At 30.5% G+C, this 26493-nt stretch overlaps 2 protein-coding genes across 2 annotated transcripts; one reads left to right on the forward strand and one right to left on the reverse strand.

The window, feature by feature from the left end:
* The first annotated feature begins 13883 nt into the window (after positions 1-13883).
* On the forward strand, positions 13884-17484 carry LOC110626308 (pentatricopeptide repeat-containing protein At1g25360). The gene is made up of 2 exons (XM_021772131.2): positions 13884-14962; positions 15707-17484. Exons 1-2 carry the CDS (start codon positions 14567-14569, stop codon positions 17402-17404), a joined length of 2094 nt encoding a protein of 697 aa, XP_021627823.1. The 5' UTR covers positions 13884-14566; the 3' UTR covers positions 17405-17484.
* Positions 17485-18324: 840 nt separating this feature from the next.
* LOC110625474 (sulfite exporter TauE/SafE family protein 3) lies at positions 18325-22410 on the reverse strand. The gene is made up of 12 exons (XM_021771075.2): positions 21820-22410; positions 21412-21571; positions 20745-20945; positions 20224-20291; positions 20102-20129; positions 19905-19996; positions 19711-19797; positions 19564-19614; positions 19213-19434; positions 18894-18987; positions 18662-18802; positions 18325-18525 (listed from the first exon to the last, which is right to left on the reverse strand). The coding sequence occupies exons 1-12, from the start codon at positions 22042-22044 to the stop codon at positions 18440-18442; spliced, it is 1455 nt and encodes a 484-aa protein (XP_021626767.1). The 5' UTR covers positions 22045-22410; the 3' UTR covers positions 18325-18439.
* Positions 22411-26493: the final 4083 nt, after the last annotated feature.

Raw genomic sequence — 26493 nt, forward strand, 5'->3', positions numbered from 1 at the left:
CTGGAATTAGTTAGACTTGGAGGCATGGACACGAGTGTTGAAACTATTAAGGTTGCTCCATAAGCCTTAAAGAAAGATATAAATCTAATATATTCTCTGTCATCTCTCATCAACAAGAAGACCGTTGATGTATGCAAGGAGCAATTGCCATTTGAATTGCTAAAGTAGTATCTAAAAAGGAGTACTTTGTAAGAGCAATCGTACAAGCAAGATTTATTACAGGTCGAAAAATGAAACAATGAGGTTAATCACAATTTCTATTAACATGAATAGAAAAGCTACGAAGTTAGGCTTTTCTTAATGCAACAATGTATAAAATCTAAATAATGATGGCCTATTCACCTTGCTTCATCTTGGTCCAAATATATAGTAGTGGTGCTGCTTGTGATTCTGAATGCATTACGATGACTTCAAGAGGAGCTTCCTCCACAAAATATGTCAAAAAGCTAAAGTCAGAAATAGGTTCCATAGTATTCACACGTTTAAAACCTTCATTACGGAATTTATTGAAGGCCTTTTAGTGGGATTGTTATTTAAGCACCAAATGGCCCATGGCTTCTTCTATGTGTTGTTGCATGTTATTGCACTTATCAACCAGGTGTTCTAATCGATTCTCTTCTGCTTTTTGTTTTAGTATAAATAGAAAATTATCATCTTATCTTGACAAGGATGGTCCATATTTTTCCTCCCCAAAATAATCTTTAATATAACAACACCAAAATTATATACATCCACATTTTCTGTGATTTGTTTTCTCAACCATTCAGGAGCCATATATCCTCATGTTTCCTCCAATTTGATTTATTACATGGCATGGGATTCCCACATCAAGAAAGGAAAGAGGGATGGTTTGGATTTATATATGCTAGCCAAAAACTACTAGAAAAATTGGGGTTAACCATTTTGGACCAAATGAAAAAGTGAATCTAAAAGTTATTCTGACTAATTTTAGTCGGGTTGTTACAATTGAAATCAAAGTCACCATGTATTAGAAAAATTATAGGGAACTAGTGGACCTGCAAGAAAAGGGCTACCCGTGGAATAAGGTGGAGTTGCCCGACGTACTAATGAATTATAATACTCGAGGGTTAGGTCCTACTTCTTAATTTTATCCGATTCAGCAGGCACTAACTAATTACAATATTCGAGAGTCAGGTTCTAACTAAGCAATTGTATTTGATTTCAATAGTAGACTAGTTTTAGTCAGACTATTACACATGGCTTTGATTCCTGTCAATCAACCTTGCTAAGCCAAAATAAGATAGGTTACCTTCAAATTTGCCATCAAGAAAAATATTTTAAGATTTGATATCCAAATGTGCTATTCTCATATTGCAATCTTCATGAAGATAAGCTCACCCTTTGGCTATATTGAAGATGAGCTTCTTCCTAACATGTCATTCAAGATTGCATTCTGAATTTTTATCGAAGATCTATTTACCTAAGGATCCATTGCTCATATACTCATAGACTAAAGACTTATGTGAACCTTTAGCATAAAATCCTATAAGCCTCACTAGGTTGACATGGTGTATGCTGCTAATTGTCATTAATTTTGTTAAAAATTCTTTTTTCCCTTGCCTAGACCGACCTAATTGCTTGACTATAACTTTGGTACCATCAGTCAAACTACCTTCAAAGACCGATCCAAATCCTCCTCTCCAGTTCTTTATGAAAGTTATTTGTCATAGACTTCAAATCTTGGTAAATGAATCTTCTATGCAAGTATGTTAGCTAAAGTGATGAATTATCTCTCTCCCCTCCTCAATTGATATCTGTTTAACATATCCTACTCATAACCCAATGAGGAAGACTAAACTTATTGCAGCACGGGCACTGATGCTTAAATGATCATGATGATTCTTTACTTTTTATTTGGAGGCTTGGAATTAGTTGGACTTGGGGGCATGGACTCCAGGTGTTAGAACTATTAAATTTGCTCCATATGCCTTTAATGAAAAATGTAAATCTAATATGTTCTCTATCATCTCTCATCAACGAGAAGATTATTGACTTATGTAAAGAGTAATTGCCCCTTGAATTGTTGTAGTATCTAAAAAAGATTGGTTTGTACGTGCAATCATACAAGCAAGTTCTATTACAAGTCTCAAAATCAATGTTTAAAAAAATTGGCTAATAATTGAAGTAAGAAACATGATCACATTTTGTCATATAAGGCAGATCGAATCTTTGCATGACTGACGGGTGTCGAATCCATCAATTAAAACTCCCTTTCCTGGATTCAATATGAATTTGTAGATAGGGTAAGTGAGTATCGATCCGACATAGATGACTAGTTTAATAAGAAGAATAATTTAAAATAAAAAGAGAGAAGAAATGAATTTTTGTTTGAAGAAATTGATTTTATCTTGGGCAAGCAAAAAAAAAAATAAAAGAAAAACAAACAATAAGAAAAACAAACAATGCAATTGAGATGGTAAAACAAATAATTAAAATAAATTCAGCTGAAGGTAATCAAATTGAGGGGTTTGACAGTTGATCATTGATTAGAAAAATAATTTATTTTATAATCTATTGTTTGGTTATAGTGGTTAAACACGCGAATGCCACCAATTCTTTCTTATGATTAAATTAATTCACTTCACGCTTAAATTAATTTCTAGTTAATTAATAACCCCAACACGCGTGTAGATTTAATTAATTAACTGATTTAATATAGAAGAACTCAAACTTGATCAATAATAACGCGCAAATTATTTAAATCAAATCTACTAATTCTTTAATACAAACTAATATACTAATCGCTACTTGTTATTAACCCAATTAAATAATTATGGATTTAATTGGGTTAATTAGCAATATGTTGTCTTTCCAAGAAATTCAATGGACCTTTTGAATTCCTAAGAGGACAATAATGGAGGTGGTGTTTCTCAAAATAAGAAATTAATAAAAAACAAAAATAAGATGAAGAGAATTTAAGCACATAATCTCACAACTTGAAAATATAATGCTTTAGTCCTCAACAAAAAGATAAAATTTAATAATTTAAAATAAATTCTACTACTCCTATCTTATCTCTATCATAATCTGATCGTTTTTTATCCAATTTGAAACTAATATTATCTTTGTACAGCTGGAAAAATCAGGCTGAGGTGGCATTTTTTGAAATATGGAGTTGTCCATTGCCTTGGACTACAGGCTTGCCCAAGACTATAATCCTCCAGTCCGAAAATCTTTCAATTCAGCCTCTTTTCGTTCATTTTCTTAACTTCTGCTCAAAAATCTGTCCAAAATCAAATTCCAAGTAAAAACTAATTATTTATATCAAAATCATAGCAAAATCATGAAATTTAATAAGGAAAAAGTTGTGAGTTTTGCAACTCATCAGATTCCCTCACACTTGCACCTTTACTTGTCCTCAAGCATAGAAATTCAAATAAAAACAATAAAATACAGCTCTGTCCTCAACCAATCTGAAATTTAATTTGTCTAAAATAAAGAACCAAATTGTCATGCAATAGAATAATAGTAAAAATAGCTTAATTTCACCAAAGTTCACTTCAACAAGTTTCATATTTAAAGCGTATTTCTCAAGACATAAAGTTGGTCTTCAATTCAATTTCAAGTGCACAAAATATTAGAATGTCATATGTTATTAAACTGCCCTTTTGAAATTTGAAAGAATAGACTCTTAGGAACTTTTGACTAGGCCAACAAAAATTTAAAGACTTGAGGATTTATTATTTTTATACACTTCCTACTGTATCTTGCCTGAAACTGATAAAGTGAACGTGAAACAAATGGTTACTGACCCACTTGTCCCAGGTTATTCAGCTCAGGTGGCTATTAGCTCCACTCATGGTTACCTAATTAAAAGGCATAGGATGAGTTTTAAATGAGTCAAAAGGAGTGATACTCTCCCAAACACCAATTTTTTCATACGGAATCACCTTAAGGGGTTACCAAGTGTAGCACTACTTGGACCATCGGGTTGGTAACAAAATAATCCAATAACTAGAGGAATGGGTCATAGGAGTGCATTAATTTCTGATTTTTTTTTTAGTTTTGCTCTTTTTTTTCACCCCTTAATTTTCACATAATCATATGGTTTAGATAATGCCCTTTAAATCATTCTCAACAAAGGGCAACAACTCATTTAAAAGAAAATGCATTCATTATTAATTATTTAAATAAGGACCATACTTTATGAGCTTTTAAAACAAGTTTTAAAAATAAAACTAACAAAATGAATAATGGTGAATTTAGTCTATTTAAGCTAGCATACAAATGGCATAAGAACTTGAATTCTATGAAAAAAAATTTTATTTTTTATTTTCTTTTATAAATAAAATTAATACTGGACATCAAAAAAATTAAATCTCAGAAATAATTCAACAAGTGCAAGTGATGAGAAACTGCTGAGAAATACAAAAAATTTTACAAGCTTGGATATGCCTCTAGCAGAAACAACAAAAATAGCAAAAAAAAAATTTCTAGACATAGCATAAATATTAGAAATATATATGTGCATCAACCCATCAACCAATCACAAAAAGCACTTCTATCCCAATCACTTCTCTCCCCTCCCCCCCTAACACTTACTCCTCACATTATCCTCAATGTGGAAAAATTCAAGCAACGAGAGAAGTTCACAAATAAATCAGCAAAAGTGAATCAAATAGAACTTTCCTGTGGAGTAAGTCGCCGAAAACTCAGGTTGGTGGTGGTTGGGATATGGGTAACCCCAAGTGAGAGAGGATGGCATTTAACTTTGCATTAATGTGGTGCATTTTTGCCTCAATTCTGGAGGTGCTACTAAGGTTGCTAACGCTGACTTGTCCTCTGTTCGAAATAAGTGTGATCGTGGTGGAATAATAGGACCTGGAGTTGCCTCAGAACCTCGAGTTTTGCCTCCCATTCTTCTTCCTCATCATCACTGGGCAGTTCATGAACAGGGGTCTTCCTCTTTACCTGTGATCACATCTGTCTCTTTCTCACGGTCGGCGGAGAGGGCGCCGAAGACAGCACTGGTGGCTCAACGGACGGCATGGATGACGCAGCTATGGATTTGCTAAGCATACGTGATTCAGTCGCTAAGGCTGCTGGCATCGTTGATGAAGCGCAGCGGCGGCACAAGGAGGAGCGGGCTTCAGGCTGGGCGGTGGTGGCGTCGGGTTGGGTGGTCCTCGCTATGGGTGGTGGACCTGTTGATGCAGAGAGACGAGAGAAGGGAGAGGCTCTCGGGGAAGAAAAAGAAAAAGTGATGAAGAGAAAAAGGAAAATAGAGTTAAGTTTGTATTATTTATTATTATTATTTTTTTACATAACAGCAAGTAAAATAGAATTTACCTTCCTTTAGAGTAGTTTCAAAAATAATAACTTACCACCCAAATAACTATTGAAGGTCATAAAAGGTCTTATAGAGTCTAGAATTGTTCAGAAGGTCTAATCTGCTCCAAGGTAGAAAATAACAGATAAATAAATTTTAAAAAATGAAAATTAAAAAGAAACTCACTGGTGACTGTACAGGCTTGGGCAAGCCTGTAACCCTAGGTTGCCTCCTAAGCAGCGCCCTTGTGTATTGTCTTAGGCTAGACTTCAGTGGCATGTTAAGCTTCATCCACTTCCATCTTCATATTCATTTGGCACCCAAATCAACTTCTTTGCTTTTAAAGAATTCATCTTATAGGAGATTATGGTTGGAAGTATGTTATTACTTCCCAAAATGCATATTTCAAATGAGTTGTAAGTGTTTTCAACTCAAGTTTTGGTGTCTTATGGCTCAAAATGTCCAATGAGTGGACTGTTTCTATGATTTCTTCACTGAGTTGCGATGTGCTATTGTCAAGGCAGTCCATTGTCAAGTTTTTTGTTAAAACTACTTCTAACTTGTCTTCCTTGCTTAATCCAAGTGCTTCTTGAGTGAGAGGATTAACAATGTCTATGCTTCAAAGAGAAAAATTATCATCAGAATACTTCATTGCATCGTAAATATTAAATTTTACCTCTTCTCCATCAAACTCAATTGTGAGTGTGCCTTCATGCACGTCGATCTTCGTTCTAGCTATGCTAAGGAATGGTTTTCATAGTAATAAATCTGTAGAGTTGAATGAACTGTCATCTTCCATGTCTAAGACAAAGAAGTCAGCTGGGAAAATTAGTTTTCCCACTTGGACCAAAATATCCTCTAATACGCCTTTAAGATAAACTATTGATCTATCGGCGAGTTGGAGTGTGATTTCTGTTTGTTTCAAAGGACCTGCATCCAAAGACAAATAAATTGACAGAGGCATAACATTTATGGAAGCTCCTAAATCACACATTGCCTTCTTGACTTCAAGATTTTCAAATTTACATGATATTGCAAACATGCCTTTATCTTTATATTTTTGTGAAAACTTTCTTTGAAGTACAACTGATACATTCTCCCCTACTTTAATCTTTTCGTGCCCATACAATTTTCTTTTATTAATGCAAAGGTCTTTTAGAAATTTCGCATACCTGGATATTTGCTTTATGATTTCAAGAAGGGGTATGTTTACTTGGACTTTACGAAAAATCTCCAAGATCTATTTTTCTTCCTTTTCTCTTTTTGATTGAGCAAATCTTTTAGGAAAATGAGGATGTATTATCTGAATTGAGGGCTGTTCTACCTTTAATTTTTTAGGCTGATTCTCTACTGGAATTTCTATTTTTGTTTCTGCATTCAGATTTTTCGTACTGCCTTGGACAAGCCTCTTCGAACTGGCAGATTCCAACTCCTTCCCATTTTGTAGCGTAATTGTACTTGCATTCTATTTTGGATTTGGCACGGTTTGGGAGGACAGTTTTCCTTGAGATTCTAGCTTGCTCATTGATGTAGCAAGTTAGTTCACTTGATTTTTCAAATTATATATGCTCGATTTTGTTTCTTGTTGGAAAACAAGAGTGTTATTAGCAAGGGATTGAACAATGTCTTCTAAAGACATACCTGATTTTGCAGCTTGATAGTTGGTTCTTGGCTAAAAGTTCTGTTGTTTATTCCCATAGCTAAAGTTTGGATTATCTCTCCACCCTGGATTATGAGTGCTTGAAAATAGGTTATACTTTCTTTGTTGTCCATTGAATCCTTCAATGTTATAAACCTGTTTCACATCTTCCTAAAGGGTAGGACACATATTTATGGGATGGTCGACTTATTTGCAAATACCACAAGTTCGTACATTATACTGCTGCCAATTATTGGATTGCAATGGTAAGTTGTGAAATTTTAGAATCTAAAGATGCAATACTTACTTCATTCGCATTCCTAGGAATATCCTCATCTCAGCCATATTGTTTAGAGTTGGCAGCCAATTTGGAGATTAAAGTTTCACCTTCTTTAGGTTCCATTTCTGTAATGGCTCCTCCACTAGTAGCATATATTATTCTCCTTTCTAATGGCAAAAGTTCTTCATAGAAGTGAAGGTTGAGCTGTTTTGGAGTGATTCCATGTTTTGGACAACTTGCAATTGATTTCTTATAATGTTTCCATTATTCATGTAGAGTTTTATTTTTCTTTGTTTGATTCCACTTATTTTCTTTCTTATAGATAATGTTTTAGTTACTGAAAAAACCTTTCTAAGAATAAGTCTCTAATTTGTGTCTAAGTGGTGATTGAACCTGGGGGCAAATAGTAGAGTCAATCCTTAGCGGATTCAATCAAAGTAAAAGAAAAAGTTACTAACCTTGTTTGCTCGTCAGTTGTACCTTGTGGTCTCATATTTGAACAAGCCACATAAAACTCTTTTAGATGACAATGGGGGTCTTCATTCTCCAAACCTTAGAATTTTGGTAACATGTGAATCATACATATTTGCAATTCCAAAGGTGCATTCAACACTGGGTAAGTGATGCAAAGGGGTTGTTCTTCAGCGGCAGCAGCTGCGGCCATTGTGTCTCTTCGGTTAGTGTCAATTGGAGACTCGGTTGGTATTCAGACGAGGTGTCTTCGGTGCACAAAGGGGATCGGGCAAATGGTTGAGAGGCTCCCAAATTGGCATGTTTTTGCAACTTGATTGCTTTTCTCAAACTTTTTGCAGTCTTGATTTTTTGATCAAATTGAATTCTGCTATTTTCAGACCTGGTCATAAAAATAAAAACAAACTATTAAACATTCCCGGCAACGGCGCTAAAATTTGACGGGTGTCGAATCCGTCAATTAAAACTTATCTCCCTTTCCTGGATTCAATATGAATTTGTAGATAGGTTAAGTGAGTAGCGATCCCACAGAGACCTTAACTCTTTTTAGTTTAGATGACTAGTTGAATAAGAATAATAGTTTAAAACAAAAAGAGAGAAGAAGGGAAGTTTTGTTTGAAGAAATTGATTTTGCCTTCGACAAGCAAAAAAAAATTTAAAAGAAAAACAAACAATGCAATTAAGATAGTGAAACAAATAATTAAATTAAATTCAGCTGAAGGTAATCAAATTGAGGAGCTTGGCAGTTGATCATTGATTAGAAAAATAATTCATTTTATTATCTATTGTTTGGTTATAGTGGTCAAACACGCGAATCCCATCAATTTTTCCTTATAACTAAATTAATATACTTTGCGCTTAAATTAATTCCATTTTAACTAACAACCTCAACGCGCATTTAGATTTAATTAGTGAACAGAGAGAAGAACCCAAACTTGATCAATAATAACATGCAAATTGTTTAAATTAAATCTACTAATTCCTTAATATAAACGAATATACTAATTGCTACTTGTTATTAATTCAATTAAATAATTACAGATTTAATTGAATTAATTAGCAATATGTTGTCTTTCTAAAAAATTTAATGGGCCCATAAATTCCTAATAGGACAACAATGGATGTGGTGTTTCTTGAAAACAGAAATTAATAAAAATAGAAATAAGATGAAGAGAATTTAAGTACATAATCTCATAACTTGAAAAAAAATCAATTTGGATTAATCTTCAACTGAAAATAATTGTTTAGCCTCTAAGGGTCATAATAAAATTGCAAAAAAAAAAAAAAAAAAAAACTAAAGAAAAGAAGAAGAAGAGGGGGGTAGCTTAAAGAGAAGAGGAGGGAGAGAGGGAAAAAATATGATATTTTGGTTTAATTCTTGGGAAGCTTTTATATAGGTTTTTCTCTCAACAAAAAGATAAAATTTAATAATTTAAAATAAACTCTACTACTTCTATCTAATCCCTATCCTAATCTGATTGTATTTGATCCAATTTGAAACTGATTTTATCCTTATACAGCTGAAAAAATCGGACTGAGATGACATTTTTGAAATCTGAAGCTGTTAATCGCCTTGGCCTACAGGCTTGCCCAAGGCTGTAACCCCCCAGTCTGAAAATCTTTCAATTCAGCCTGTTTTCGTTCTTTTTCTTAACTTCCGCTCAAAAACCTGTCTAAAATCAAATTTCAAGTAAAAATTAATTATTTATAGCAAAATCATTGAATTTAATAAGGAAAAAGTTGTGAGTTTTATAACTCATCAGATTCCCCCACACTTGCACCTTTACTTATCCTCAAGCATAGAAATTCAAATAAAAAAAATAAAATACAGTTCTGTCCTCAAACAATCTAAAATTTAATTTGTCTAAAATAAAGAACCAAATTGTCATGCAATAGGATGATAGCAAAAATAGCTTAATTTCACTAAAGTTCACTTCAACAAGTTTCATATTTAAAGCGTATTTCTCAAGACATAAAATTGATCCTCAATTCAATTTCAAGGCGCACAAAGTATTAGAATATCATATGTTATTAAACTGCCCTTTTGAAAGAATAGACTCTTAGGAACTTTTGAATAGACCAACAAAAATTTAAAGACTTGAGGGTTTATTATTTTTTTACACTTTCTACTTTATCTTGCCTGAAACCGATAAAGTGAACGTGAAACAAATGGTTACTGAGTCATTTGTCCCAAGTTATTCAGCTCAGGTGGCTACTAGCTCCACTCATGATTACCTAATGAAGGTCATATGAACCCAGCATGACCTAATGATGTCAGAGCAAGGATGTCAACCTCCTACGAGCTAGTCGTCTCCTTGGTACAACACAGGGATCATAAGTGCGTGTGCAGAGGGTACGAACCAACCATTCTCGCATTTATTGTCCTGTAGCACATCATTAATGTACCGCGTGACATACCTGCACAAAAGCATTCTTGCCCCATCAGAAAGGGACATGACACTAGGGGTATCAATTTTATCTTGAGTTATTTATATACTGAACTAACCTTAAAAAGGGGATTTCTCCTTCTGGAAAAAGGGATCATATCTCTCTCTCTTGTTGTCACACAGGGAGAACCTTCTACCATTCACTTCTCTTCTCTATTTTATTTCTCTTAATTCCACTAAGTTTCTATGTCTAACTTGAGCATCAGAGAGTCTCTACCAAAAACTTTCCCGGTAAACTCTTCACCGTCTTCTTCATCTTACATGTCCCACTCCTCAAAATTAAGTATGGAGAGATCAAACAGACCGATCATAGATCGATGATCAACCAGCAAATCAGACCCTGCCTTTGTGTCCTCATTTGGACGGCTCGCCAGATCTCATTATTTATATTTGAATTATATTAAATTAGTATTTAATTAGATAATTTATCTTTCATATTTAAATGAGTTGATGGCAAAAAAATCTTGTATTTTTTTTATTTTATTACAATTACACCCTATACTTTTTTTTGTTAATTAATTCAGAACCTTTTAAAGTTGCTCCAATTGTATTCTACTGTTACTTGTACCATTAAAAACTAATAGAAATTTCAGGGTAAAATTGATAATAATTTAAAAATTTAAGGCAGAATTGCAACAAAATTAATATTATAGGATTTTTTTGTAATTATCTATTATATTTTTTTAGAAGATGAAGGAATGGAGGTTCAAATCAATGATTTCAGATGAATTACATATTCTTTTAGTCATTTAACCACATTAGGTTAGACAATCAAATACTTAATCTAAATACTTAATCTATATATTATTAAGTTTTTTGAAATCCACTCTAAATATTAGTATAATTTAAAAAAATTGGTAGATTAGTATTATACTTGAGAGTTAAAAAGAATAATTAAAAAAAGTATTTTAAAAAAAATATTTTATTATTTTTGATATTTTTAAGTTGAATCATATTAAATATTATTTTAAATTATTTTTTAATATTTTATAATTAATATATTTAATGAGGTTATTTCTTAACGTATCGTTTTCAAAATAATAGTATCGATAATGATTTTTATAAAATAAAATCAAGATAAATTATTATTATAAAATTATTAATAAAAATAAAAAAAATAATATAAATAGTAACTTTTAAATATATTTAATAATGAGAAAAATAACTTGATAATTTTATAAGTTTTTAACTATATAAGTAATGATAAAATATATTTAATTAGATATTAAAAGAATAAAGTTTAATTGATAAAAAATAAAATATATAGGATGAAATTGCAACAAAAATAAAGTACATTATTTTTTCTGCTATTAATTTTAAATTTTATTGACAAAACATTGTGATATAACATTGACGTGGTGAGTTACGTGACAATTCTGTTAATTTTTTACGGCACAGATAACAATTGGTGCATTTAAAACAACTTTAAAAAATCAGAATTTAATTGACAAAAAAATACATGATATAATAACAATAAAATTAAAATTATAAATTTTTTTTTGCAATTAATTCTATTTAAATTTATATATCATATAATTTTAATTCTTAATAAATAATGCTAAATTTATTAATATTATAAATATTTATTTTTGATAACTTTATAAGAGTGAATTATTTTCAAAGAAAAAATTTATTTTTATTTCAAAAAATCAAAGTACCAAATAAAAAAATAAAAGTCAAGAAAAAGATTATTTATTTATTTATTTAGAATTGTAATAAAAATAGAATTTAAATTGATATAGGAGTAAGAATTTTAATTAGATTAATTGCAATAAGCCAATTAAAATATAATTTTTATTGTAATAATTTTGGATTACTAGGGGTATTTTTGGCAAGCTAAATATTAGCTCTTCCTTATAGGGGTGAGTATTCGGTCGGTTCGGTTCAAAATCAAAGCGAATCGAAAACTGAAAATCGAAATTTTAGTATTTATGAAAACCGAATTGAACCGATTTTGATCAGAAAACAAATCGAACTGAACCGGTCTGATTCGATTCGATTCGATTCGGATTGATCGATTTTGATTTTTAATAAATTTTTTTATTTTTTACACTTTACTTTTAGTACTTTAAATTTAATTAAATATTTTAATTTTAATGTTATTTAATTTCTCTATATTATTGAAAAAAAATATATTATTATCACTAATCGGTTTGGTTCGATTTTTTCAATTTTTTTCTAATCAAAATCAAATCAAACTGAAATAACTGAAATTTCTAAAATTAAAAACCGAATCAAATCAAAATAAATAAAAAACTGAACCAAATTTTTAAATTAATTCAATTCCCATCAATTTTTTAAATTTGAACTGAATACTGCTACTCTACTATTTTCGCACATTCATATAAATTTTAAAATTATAGATAAATTATATCTTCGGGAATCAGACAAATCAAGAATTGATTTCCAATTTTCGATATATTTAGAATTTAATTTTATTCAAAAAAGCAACTCTGGAGATAATATAAATAAGTAATGATGCCTAAAATAAATCATGAAAAATATATAAAAAGTTTGACAAGTCCAGAAAAGAATACCATAAAAAATTGTTAAAATGTAAAAAAATTTAATTCTTAAGATTGACAATAAATTATTTTTTAATATAATTTTCTAATATCATTTTAAAAATTAATATATAAATTATTTCTTTAGGGATTGAAACTAAAATGTCATTCAATCAAAACTTCTACCCCAATTTAAAGTGATTTTCATTTATATATACTTACTCAATTTTAAGATCTGTAATCTCTTAACTTTAATATATTTCAATAACATCACTCAACTCTAACTTATTTCTATTTCTATTTAATTTCTTACGCTCAGTAATTTTTATTTACTATCCCTCAATTTTATCATATTTTCAATTCACTCGCTCAATTTTAATTTTTATTTTAAAACTCCTTCAATTTTAATTTGAATATTATTAAACTCCCTCTTATCTTTTATTCTATTACAGGTTTTTAAATTAATTTAATTAAAATAGTGTTTATGTTTCTTTATTTCTTACATAATTTTTATATTTTCAGATCAAAATTTAATAGATTTTAGATAATTAATAAATTTTAAATATTTTTACTAACATATTTACACAAACAACATCATATATATTAAATTTTATTATCTTCGATTATTAAATATAAACTTTTAATTCCTTTAAATAAAATTAGATTTTTTTATTTACCATCAATGTGAATCTCTTTGGGAGAAAGGGGAGGGGATAGCTGCAACTTCACCAATGGAGCTCTCTTAGTATGGATTTTCATCATTTGAGGAGTTCTCCCCTTTGATTTTTCTTATCCTTTATTAATTTTATATTTCCTTTATTTTATTTTGAGATTTCTCCTATAAATATTGGGTAGTTTTCTTGTTGAATATGTAATATTCCATATTTAATCTTAGATTTGTACTATTTTCTATTAATTTATTGAGGTTTTTGATACTTGATTTTTTTTTCTTGTGATTTATTATTTTATTTTGTGTTTGACCAATCAAGGTATTGTTTTAAATAATTAAATTAATATATTATTAATGATAAAAACTAAGAATTAAAATCCATATTCTTAGATTTAAGAAATTGATTAAGGATATGTGAGGGTTTTAAAATTAATTAAAGAATCTAATTGATTTTTATTATATCAAGAACCATCAAAATAAGAATTAGTTTAATTAATACACAACTTTGATATCTCGAGAAATGATTAAAGTGATTTTAAAATTAATTCCTTTAAATAATAAAATAAAAACATGAGGTTAATTTAGAAACATAGGATTGACCAGTGTTTTTTCTATTTCTTTGTTTCCTCTTGGAAACATAGACTAAAGTCCAAAAACATGGACATCCATAAATTATAGGAGGCTGTTCTGTGTTCTTCTCTGTCTCTAGTAAGAGTGCTCTGAAATTATCAAGTCTCCTCTGAATATGCCTAGTTTCATACATCCATTAATTTTATTAATATGTTTTTAAGGGCTTATATGTTCTGTAAAAGTATATTTGTTCTAACTTGTTTTATTTAAAAGCTTTCTATGATTTATTTAAAGGTTGTATGAATGTTATATGAGAATATCTAGTTTCAGTAATAGAAAATCATACTAAAAACGTGAAATGAAGAACACCTAGATAGAATGAACCTATCTTTTCTTAGTTGAAAAATACAAAAATTATGATATCTAAATTCAAAAATCTAAATAGAAACTTAGAAATTGAGAAGGAGAAGAAGAGGAGGAGGAAGAGGTACGACGCCAATGATATTGTTGGATGAAGAAAAAGACTCTGGGTAAAGCAGGAGGAAAATGATGTAAAATCACTGCATTTAGCGTTTTTGTTATTTAAAGGTTCGCAGGCATTGATGTGCGAGTGTGATCGGTGAAAGGGGACTGCAGGTTCATTGCTAAAGCTTAATCCCATAGGCGGCAACATCGGTTGTCGTACGTTTTTCACCATGAGATATTGCCATAGTCTCACCTTCTCCATTACCAACTTCTCAATTTTCCCTTTCTTGGTAAGTCGATCCTTCTGCAGCAAGGCCAGGGCAAACCGTTACGCATCCCTCCTTCAATTATGTTGCCTTCAAAGTCCCATATCTTGTTCCTTCGCCTGTGCTGTACATGCCCACATGATAGCTTCTGGGTTCAAGCCACGTGGCCACATCCTCAACCGTTTGATCAATATTTATAGCAAATCATCGAAACTCGCTTACGCCCGCCACCTGTTCGATGAAATTCCACAGCCAGGCATTGTTGCAAGATCGACGTTGATCTCTGCGTATTCTGCCATTGGGGATTTAGAGCTTGCAAAAAAAATATTTAATGGAACTCCGTTACCTATGCGAGACACTGTTTTCTACTCCGCCATGATTACTGCGTACTCGCACAATAATGACGGCCATGCGGCTATCGAACTATTTCGTGACATGAGAAGAAATTACTTTAGCCCTGATAATGTTACCTTTACCAGTGTTATTGGTGCATTGGCGCTTGTGGCTGAAAATGAAAGGCATTGCCAGCAGATGCATTGCGCGGTGTTGAAGTCAAGGATGGGTTTTGTTACTTCGGTGTTGAATGCGCTAATATATGCTTATGTTAAGTGTGCATCCTCACCGTCTGTGTTGTCGTCGTCATTAATGGGCGCAGCTCGGAAATTGTTCGATGAGATTCTCGAGAGAGATGAGTTGTCATGTAGTACTATTATTACTGGGTATATGAAGAATGATGATCTTGACGCAGCAAGAGAGTTATTTTATGGGGGTGGGATGTGTGAGGAAATGGTGGTGGCGTGGAATGCGATGATTTCGGGCTACATGCATCGTGGTTTATATAAAGAAGCACTAGAGATGTTTAGGAAGATGTACTTATCAGGAATGCGTTCGGATGAATATACATATACTAGTGTTATTAGCGTTTGTGCGAATGCTAGTTTCTTTCAGCTTGGTAAGGAATTGCATGCTTACATTTTAAAAACTGAGGTCAACCCTTCACCTGACTTTTCATTGCCCGTGAATAATGCATTGATCACTTTATACTGGAAATGTGGTTGAGTTGATGAGGCCCGAGAGATATTTAATTACATGCCTATGTAAGAGCGAGACACTGTTTTCTACAACGCCATGATTACTGCTTACTCGCACAACAATGACGGCCATGCGGCTATCGAACTATTTCGTGACATGAGAAGAAATGACTTTAGCCCTGATAATTTTACATTTACCAGCGTTATTGGTGCATTGGGGCTTGTGGCTGAAAATGAAAGGCATTGCCAGCAGATGCATTGCGCGGTGGTGAAGTCAGGGATGGGTTTTGTTACTTCGGTGTTGAATGCGCTAATGTATGCTTATGTTAAGTGTGCATCCTCACCGTCTGTGTTGTCGTCGTCATTAATGGGCGCAGCTCGGAAATTGTTCGATGAGATGCTCGAGAGAGATGAGTTGTCATGTAGTACTATTATTACTGGGTATATGAAGAATGATGATCTTGACGCAGCAAGAGAGTTTTTTTATGGGGGTGGGATGTGTGAGGAAATGGTGGTGGCGTGGAATGCGATGATTTCGGGCTACGTGCATCGTGGTTTATATAAAGAAGCACTAGAGATGTTTAGGAAGATGTACTTATCAGGAATGCGTTCGGATGAATATACATATACTAGTATTATTAGCGTTTGTGCAGATGCTGGTTTCTTTCAGCTTGGTAAGGAATTGCAAGCTTACATTTTAAAAACTGAGGTCAACCCTTCACCTGACTTTTCATTGCCCGTGAATAATGCATTGATCACTTTATACTGGAAATGTGGTAGAGTTGGTGAGGCCCTAGAGATATTTAATTACATGCCTATGAAAAACCTTGTATCATGGAATGCAATTTTATCTGGCTATGTTAATGCTGGGCGGATAAATGAAGCTCAATCCTTTTTTGAGGAGATGCCTGAGAAAAACGTATTGACGTGGGCCGTAATGATGTCGGGCTTAGCTCAAAAAGGGTTTGGGGAAGAAGGTTTAAAGCTGTTCAATCAGATGAAAATATTAGGTTTTGAACCATGTGATTATACATTTGCAGGAGCAATTACTTCTTGTGCTGTGCTTGGAACATTGGAGCATGGTCGACAGCTCCACGCTCAACTAATCAGGTTTGGGTTTGATTCAAGTCTTGCAGCGGGAAATGCACTCATAACATTGTATGCAAGATGTGGTGTTGTTGAAGCTGCGGAGTCTATGTTCCTTACCATGCCTTGTGTTGATTTTGTGTCATGGAATGCCATGATTGCAGCACTGGGGCAACATGGCCATGGCATTCAAGCAATTGAACTTTTTGAAGAGATGTTGGCTGAAGGCATATTGCCCAATGGGATATCCTTTCTTACAGTACTCTCTGCTTGTAGCCATGCAGGTTTAGTTGAAAAAGGCCACCATTATTTCAATTCAATGTATTCTGTTTACGGTATAACCCCAGGTGAAGATCATTATGCCCGTGTTATTGATTTGTTATGTAGAGCTGGAAAATTCTCAGAAGCAAAGAGTGTGATGGAGTCAATGCCTTGGAAACCTGGTGCTCCTATTTGGAAGGCTCTTCTTGCTGGCTCTCGGATACACGGGAACATGGATATCGGCATTAATGCTGCTGAGCGGCTCTTTGAGCTGAATCCTGAACATGGTGGAACATATTTACAGTTGTCGAACATGTATGCTGAAGCAGGCAGATGGGTTGATGTGGCCAAGGTGCGGAAGTTAATGAGGGACCGAGGGGTGAAGATGGAGCCTGGTTGTAGTTGGCTTGAGGTTGAAATTTGACGGCCGTGGAATGGTCAATTTAAACTTATTCCCATCTTGTTTTTCATTAAATAATTTTTGTAGATAGAGAAATGAGTATCGATCCCACGAAAATCTTAAATTTGTTTAAATTAAATATCTAGTAAAAAAAAAAGAGAATTATTTAAAATGGAAGAGAGAAGAAGAAAATTTTTATTAAAAAAATTTATTTGAAGAGAATAAGGAAAAAATAAAATAATGTAATGGAATGATAAAGTAAATGATGAATTTAAAAAGTTTAAATTAAGAGGTTTAACAGTTTGATCATTTATTAAAAGATGAGATTGACGAGGAATAGGTTGCTATACTCTTGATTTTTCTGGTTTTGTACAAACTGCAAATACAATTTTGCTGGGAGGAATTTTATCACCAATCTCAACCTATGGTGGCAAGCAATATAGCTTAAAGATATCTATTTACAAGGTAATTCGCATTTGTAGCAATCATGTTTTTCTTAACAGGACATGCAAAATGTAAATTGGTGGCTATACATGGATGATATAGAAGTAGGTTATTGGCCAAATTCCATCTTAATAAGTCTACCTAAAAATGCAACCAATCTAATTTGGGGTGGAGAAATAACCAATCTACGATCAAATGGTAGTCATACATTGACTCAAATGGGAAGTGGACATTTCCCTCATGAAGGCTTTGGCAAAGCTAGTATGATCCACAATCTCACATATGTCAGACAATTTCGGTGTCCAAGGGCATGCTAAAGATCTCAAACCTTTTGTGACAAAACCTACTTGTTATGATCTGCAATTTAGTTTAAAATCAGATTGACTTCTCAACTATTGGAGAAAGGTTGGAGATTTGAATAAGGTAGCATCACACTATTAGCAGTATTTTACTGTTTGTTAGAGATTAAGGTTGGATTTTAAAATTGAAGCACATGGAAATGTTTATCAATTCTAAGAGTTTTTTTTTATTGATAAAAAATTCAAAATCATAAGATTCAGTGACACAATGAGAAAATTGAAATGCCAAAGCTACTGATACAACTGAAGATCGACACTACGCTTCATACGAACAAATGTTCTCAAATCCCATGTATTCATGGTTTTCAATCTTTACTATCATGCTTGCTATACCAACTCCACCTGGTTAGAAAGGAAAAACAAAAGAAAATATTAAAAAAGTAAAAATTAAAAAAAGAAAAAACAAAAGAAAACAAGCTTCCAATCTCATCAAACAAAAAAGAAAAAACATAGAACTGCATGTTATAATGACATATACCTAGCGATACTGCACTGACGAATATTGTGAATGACAGAATGAAGATTATTATAGATGCTCTCCCTAATATTCTGATAATCCTTCTTACTACATGCTGTCCTACGAAGGCTGCAATGGTTGCCACCGCGACAAAGTATAATGCTGCATAAAAGTAAACCACAATGAATACATATGCAAAGAATCCTGAAGACAGAGGAAATGGAGAGTTCTTGAGTGTGGCTAAATGACTCACCATATGGAACTGGAAAACGTTTCAAGAGATAATACTCTATGACAGACATGGATGCAGAAAATGTCATGGCAAATGTGGCTGTGGCACTTGACACCTACATGAATAATTTCAAGATATTAAGATCAGCCATGGAGTCAAGATTTATAGAATTTACTCGGTCTTAAAATGACAAGTTCCAGTTATCTCTTGAATTTTCCTTCACTGAAAGACGATCTGTCCTGTTAATCCAAATGGATGTTCACAGAGCCATTCCACAAATGCCGACCATCAAGCGCCAAATGAATCCAGAAACAATGGAACATCCAAGTATGAAATATACCTGTGGGGGGACTCCCAACTCCAGAAAAAGTGGTCCCAAAATGAATCCTCCACCAAGACCAAGCAGCCCACCAACCATTCCAGCCAGTACTCCACAGCAACAATAAAGAACCAGCTGGTGTACTTTAAAATCTGTGCCCGCCTCGCCTTTCGATGCTATCTTCCTCTTTCCTTTGTATAAGTTAACAGCCTGATATGAAGAAACTCCAAGAGCAACTGGAATCTGAAAAGCAAGAAAAAATCGGAATCAGTTTGACGTTATAAAATTCACCAACCTCATAACTTGTCCTGACAGTGCCTTCAATGCTCAATTGTGATTCTAGGTACTTAATATTTATCATAATCAAGGTACCTGCAATAGATTGCAAACCCAATATGCCACTGAACAAGTGGTGGTATAATTCTGCAGCCAACAAGAAAATGTTTTATCATTAGTCTGGCTCATGAGTTAAGCCCAAGACAATGTTCTTTTATAGAATAACCAGATGTTGAGTAAGACCTTGGTAATCTCCAATGCAAGGATAATCAACCAGACAGCAAAGAGAATTCCAAGTTCCTTCCATTGAACATTCTCAAGAACAGAAACCTGAAATGGTTATTGAAGTCAGTTCCAAAAACTAAAACTCATTTTTGTCCAAAAATAAAAATTGTATAACTTATTGAAATAAAGGCAGAACATATCAGCATACAGACCTCTTCTCTTTTAGACTCATTAGATTCTGTTCCTGCAACGTTCCTTGGGCCTCCAGGAAGAGGTTTGTATTCCACGTCTGCACTACCATCACCTGATAAAAGAGCAAATTAGTCTGAAAAAAAGAAAAGATACATAACATATCCAAGTTGTCAAAAGAATAAACAATAAAGTTAGATGTATCATTTTATCAACTTACCATTTGGAGCCAATTGTCTAGCTGCCTCCTGAAAAAAACAGAAATATGTGAGACACAGTATTGGAGAAATTAACTTGAAACAGGATTTACCTATTTCATCTAAAATAAAGAGAATACTTCACCATCTTTTTTATTATAGTTTCCTTTTTCCATGTTTCTACTCCTTTGAAGAAAGCCTTCGTTGATGTTCCTGCAAACAATGGCACATTAGCAACAAGGTTGTCCTAGAAGCAGTAGCAGAGTTTGGATTATATGTCTGGTGAGCCAAATTGAAAACACATATGAGCTACAATCTAATCTTTCATTGTTCACATTATTTTCATGTCAGAAGAAATTGTTATGAAATATTTTATCCAATAAGTGTAGAAAAATTAGAAAGGAGCAAAATGCAGTAAACTTTAGATTTAAAATACTTTAAGTAGAACTTTTATTATGATATGGTTGTGAATTTTGAGTGAAATTACACAAGAATTTACCAAAATAAATCAACAGTATTATTATTTTAATGTTTATATATATATATATTGGGTGGGGGAAAATAAAATAAATTATTAAGTTCTTGGTGGGGGGTGTTTCCTAATAAACCTCTGCCTCTGTTAGAAGCAAAATAGCAAAAGAAATGGCCAATCCAAAGAATTGCTACCTAAAAAAAGAATAATTAGAAGAACTGTGATCATCCAGTCAGCAAAAATCACATTGAAAGCAACACCAATGCTGATTCCCAGCACCAGCATTGGTTGGAACAACAGTGCCAAATCATAGTCGATTATGGGCAAATCAAGTGTCGGATGCCTAAGCTTTAAATTATAGTAAACTGTTGAAGCTGCTGCACCCGTAATCATACCTGGAAAAAAAAAAAGAAAAAAAAATGCCCAATCAATTCCATTAGAATGCTTTCATGGAACAGTAAATGTCAACTAGCAGACAGGGGTCCTCAACATTACAGGTCTTTTAGATGGAGTTTAAGAGGTATACAGAAAGAAAGAAAAGAAAAAAGTGTTCCAAACAGGGAACATTTTGTACTTAACTTGGGTTACCAATATTCCAAGAGTATATAACCAATCAAGAACTAAAAGATAGAAAATTGGGGAACAAAGGCCAATAAAACAAACATGATGTCTGCTCATCTGAAATGACCGAAAAAAATCCTAGCTTTTAAAGACATGAATAAACAGAAAAGCTGTAATAATTTCAAAAGTCTTAATCACAATTTTGAATTAAGCTGGAGATCTCTAGTGTATTGACTTTTTTTTTCTTTCGTTTGACATCCTAAGCATCTTGAATCAGGAATAAACTTAAAATTCTCTCACACTTTGATATTGCAGTAGATGATTTTTCGTCAAACCCAATAATCAAGGTGAGCATGGGAACAAAAATACCACCCCCACCAACACCTCCCACGCTCCCAAATGCTGCTCCAAAGAATCCAATTACGCTACCCACCACAATTTGCCAGCCAAATTTCATTTCCTGTGAATCCAATGTCACAAACAATACTCATTCTCAAATGTTACAAATCTTTAACCACAAACAAAAAAATTTGGCCTACTTCATTAAAAGTTTGGTATATCTGAAATCCCAAATTATGAAATTGAGGGATTTGAGACAATATTTTGTTTGCTTCTCCTACATTTTCTAAGCAGCTACTCATAAAATAAGCAAGATATAAACAAAAAGAGAAAAACAGAAAGTGCCCAAGGAATTAGCAGTAGACTTACAGGCCAAACATGTGTATAACCCAATTGGCCTTTTTGCCACAAGAACTTGAGTACTCTCATCAAGATATCAGATTCAGTCTCTTCATTCTCATTATCACGTGAACCTTCCTGTTTCAATCTTGCCTCGGCTACAATAGTCATGGATGCTACAACTAGAGAGCAGATAAAAATTGCTCCTACTGACCTCAAACTCAAACTATTCCATTGTGATCCAAACCCAGCCATCAAAACTCCTTCCACCCTCCTCTCTCTCACACTAATACCAACTTATTTCAAATTTGAGATGAAACCCAGAAGTGAAACAGACTCAAAAATGAAAACAACCCAATTGTTAGCTAGAGTTGTGTTTCATTTGAGTTAAAAATTGAACACTCACTAAGTGTTGGCTACAAATGGAACTCGGCGGAATTCATCCACTTCTGAATTATCAGACACGCCACGAGTACAAAGCCTCACTTTATAACAATCCACATATCAACTCTAGGATTCATAATTCCCTCCTCCTCCTGTGCCAATGCGCCTGACATGCGGTGGGTGCCACGTCACTAACTCCTCTCTCTCTCTCTCTCTCTCTCTCTCAGTGAACTTTGATTGTCTCCTTTTCTGGGTGTTAATGTCATTATTAGACAATAAATTGTCTTTCGTGTAAAACGTTTCTTCTGGGATTTGTTCCACCTTCCACAGCTGTCTATCTGACTTCTTCGCATAATATTATCTATTTTAAATTTTTTAAAAAAAATTATTATTTAAAAAATTCAATAATTAATTCACTAATTTTAAAAAATATATTAAAATATTATTAAAATAATTGACTACATCCATTACATGAGGAAGCATTCTGTGAATAAATAAAGGAAAAAAAAATATTAAACTTCATAATAAACTATTTTATACATGATCATGCAAATTGGTGGCTGATTCTTAGGAAGTGTTTACGTGACTCAGAAGCAACACGTATAAAAATAATGCATTAGACACTTATAATTATTTTTTTTATAAATATAAATAATAAATTTTAAACCAATTTAAATGATGATATATATGTAGGAAATAAATAAATAAATAAATTTCCACATGAGAATTAAAATCATTTGAGTTTTAATATTTTCTGTTTTATAATAGATAAAAATCAAAGGGGTTTATGATTTCATATTCATCTCTATTGTTTTTAAATTTAAATATTTAAATTATTTTATAATTAATTCATCTAAATTAGATATTCGTCCAACTGAGACATCTTTAAATTCATTTTTATCATTAAAAGAATAAAAATATTTTTATTATTCCTTTTAAATAGATAAATTATATTTTAATTTTTAAATTTTAATATAATTAATAAATTAATTTTTATGTTTTTAAAATTTAACATTTAAATTCTTTTATAATTAGTGTATTCAAACTCTAATCATTTCATTTATTTTTTAATTAAAAATGTGAATATATTTTTATTATTCCATATTTTTTTCATCTGTTAAAATTTAAACGATTTTATTCTTTTATTTGAAAGATTATTTAAGTTCTCATTAATTTTTATATGGTTTATCTTATTTAACTAATTTTTAATACTGTTTGTCCTTCGATTTTCATTCGTGAAAATATTTCATTTATAACTTTGTAACTTTTTAGAAAATATTTATAATTTCAGCTATTTTTAAATAATATCAAATAACTTAAAATAGATTATAAAATTTTATAAAAAGCATTTTTTAAAAAAATTATATTTTTATACGTTTGATCCCATTAACTTTGAACTAATATCTATAATAAATAAAAAAATTGTAATTTTAGACTTTTTAATATAAACAAATTTAAAAATATCAATTTTAAAAATAATAGAGTTTATTTAATTTATTTAGAGATTAAAATATAATTCATATAATATAACATATTTCATCTATATTGATAAGAATTTAAATATTCATAAAAATATTTTAAGTATTTAAAATATTTATTATCTCTCGACTAATTTATTAATAAAATTATCTTTAATTTAAATAGATTAATTATAAAAAAATTTAATATTTAATTTTAAAAATTAATCTATTAATTATATTAAAATTTAAAAATTAAAATATAATTTATTTTTTTCCAATTAATGAATACTTTTAAAAACACACGTGATGATCTGCCACCGACAGAGATGAAAAAAATATAAAGTTGATATTATCAGCTCAAAATCTATTAAATAATTTAAAATTAAAAAAAAATATTTAAATTATTAATATCAAAACTATTTTTTGACGTCTCACATCGTAAAAGACATAAAAAAAAAGTAAATTTAAAAATTATTTAATCAATTTTAACTAAGTTATTATACAAAATTCTTCTAATATAAATTTTAATTTTATAATATATTTAATTATAGTTCAAACTAATAATATTTTTAAATTAAAATTCGTAAATTTTCAAATAAAAACTTTTAGTCAAATAAGTTAAACTAAATTTGAATATCTCATAAGTTTTCAAATACACTGTTAAAAAAATCAATTTAGAGGTGCGAGATTCAATGCCTTCTACAATAATTTTATTCTTTTATCAACGATGGTAGGTTGCAAGGTAAACTTTCTTTTTTATTTAACTTTTATTTTTTTTTATTGAAATTGAAATTGAAATTTAACATTTTAAAATTATAAAAATAATATTTATATCATTAAATTAAATTTATTGGTAATTTTGGTTTTAAAATAAGTAAAGATATATTTATCCTTTTAAAATTAACTTATTAAACACTTAAACTAAAATTATAACTTTTAAATACATAAACTTACTAAAATTATTAATAATTAAATACAAAACAATTAATTAATAATTTGTTAAATAAATTAAAAAAAACTACTTAATAATATAATTAATTATTCCATTTAAAAAAAATAAATACAATTAATTATTAAGTTGATCTACATAATTATAGGCACAATTAACTAGGAGAAGATCATTTTAAGGAAAAAAAATTGATCTATAAGAAATGAAAATGAATATTTGATTGGTTTAATTTAAAATTAAATCAAATTGAATCGAGTAAATCGAAAATTAAAATTTTGATATTTATAAAAATCAAATCGAATCAATTTTAATCAGAAATTAAATTGAATTGAATCAGTGTGATTCGATTTGATTCGATTTAATCAGTTTAAATTTTTAATAAATTTTTTATTTTTTATATTTTATTTTTAATATTTTAAAATTTAATTGTAATATTTTAACTTTAATATAATCTAATTTTTTATATTATTAAAAATAATATATTATTATCACTAATCGGTTTGATTCGATATTTTTTATTTTTTTTCTGATCAAAACTGAACTGAATCAAAATAATTAAAATTTTTAAAATTAAAAATTAAATCAAACTAAAATAAATAAAAAATCGAACTAAACTTTTAAATTAATTCAATTCGATTAATATTTTTCGATTTGAATTAAATACAATGTACTTTTATCAGGACGAAAATTGAATCTAGACATTCTAAATGAAAGATTTGGATTGATATGGAAAGAAAATAATAATATAAATAAATATAGTTGTTCAGTTATACACTCAAAACATATGATAATTTCAATTGGATCTTATCTTAATTTAAAGCTAACTATTCTGTGGCAAAGCTCAGACAAGAATGTTAGTTGAAATGTCACCTTTCATCATCAAATGTATTACTATTAGCATCCACTCATTAAGACGACTATCCAAAATTTTTTGTTTTCTTTCATTTTGGGCAAATGCACACCCTAAATATTTTTCTTTATTATTTTCTTTTATTAGAAAAAATCTTCCTCAAAAAATTTTCACATACACTCAATTTTTGTTTTATGAATTTTTTTAGTTCAAAATTTGGAAAGGTAGTTTTTACCGTTAGGTGAGACTTTGATGCCTATTATTTAATGTACGAGACAACCTTTAGTCAACTTATGCAAAGGGTCTACCAAATTTCTATTTTATTTTTATTTTATGTATAAAAAATTATTAAAGTGTGAAAAAATTTATTAGTTAATTTTTTGATTTTAAAAAAATAAAATATATTTGATATTTTAAAAGTCTATTAATTAATTTCTCTTTAATATTTTATTATTTAATTTTTATAATTTTAAAAAATTTATTATTTAATTTTTTATATTTTTAAAAAATTTATTAATTAAATTTTTTTATATTAGAGATATTTTAATTTTCTTTAATATTTAATGGTTAAAATTGATAAAAAAAATTAATTAATAGATTTTTTAAAATGTTAAATATATTTAAAAATATTTTTTTAAAATAAAAAGTTAATTACTAATTTTTTTTATATTATAAGAATTAAATAATTATTTTTTTATTTAATTTTATCATCACATGCTTCAATAATTATCTCCTATTAGTTTATTATTTAATTTTTTTTTTTATCTTCGGATTAATTAATTTGCATGTGATCTGAGGATGAGTCCGATTATTCTATAGTATTGAGTTGAAAATGAGAGATTTAAAATTAATAAATTATAAAAAACCTGAAAGATTATTCTAGAATTTTGAGTTTCATCGAACATTTATCAATTTTAAGATTAAAAAAATATGGTAAAAGAATTGGATTCATGTTCATGGTGATTAAAAACTATATAATTAATAAATTTTAATTTAGTAGCTTTGAAATCATTTTGAAAATTATGAAGTTAAATTCAAGTCTTAATAAAATTAATTAAATA

The sequence above is a fragment of the Manihot esculenta genome, chromosome 11, assembly GCF_001659605.2.
Source record: "Manihot esculenta cultivar AM560-2 chromosome 11, M.esculenta_v8, whole genome shotgun sequence".
NCBI lineage: Eukaryota > Viridiplantae > Streptophyta > Magnoliopsida > Malpighiales > Euphorbiaceae > Manihot > Manihot esculenta.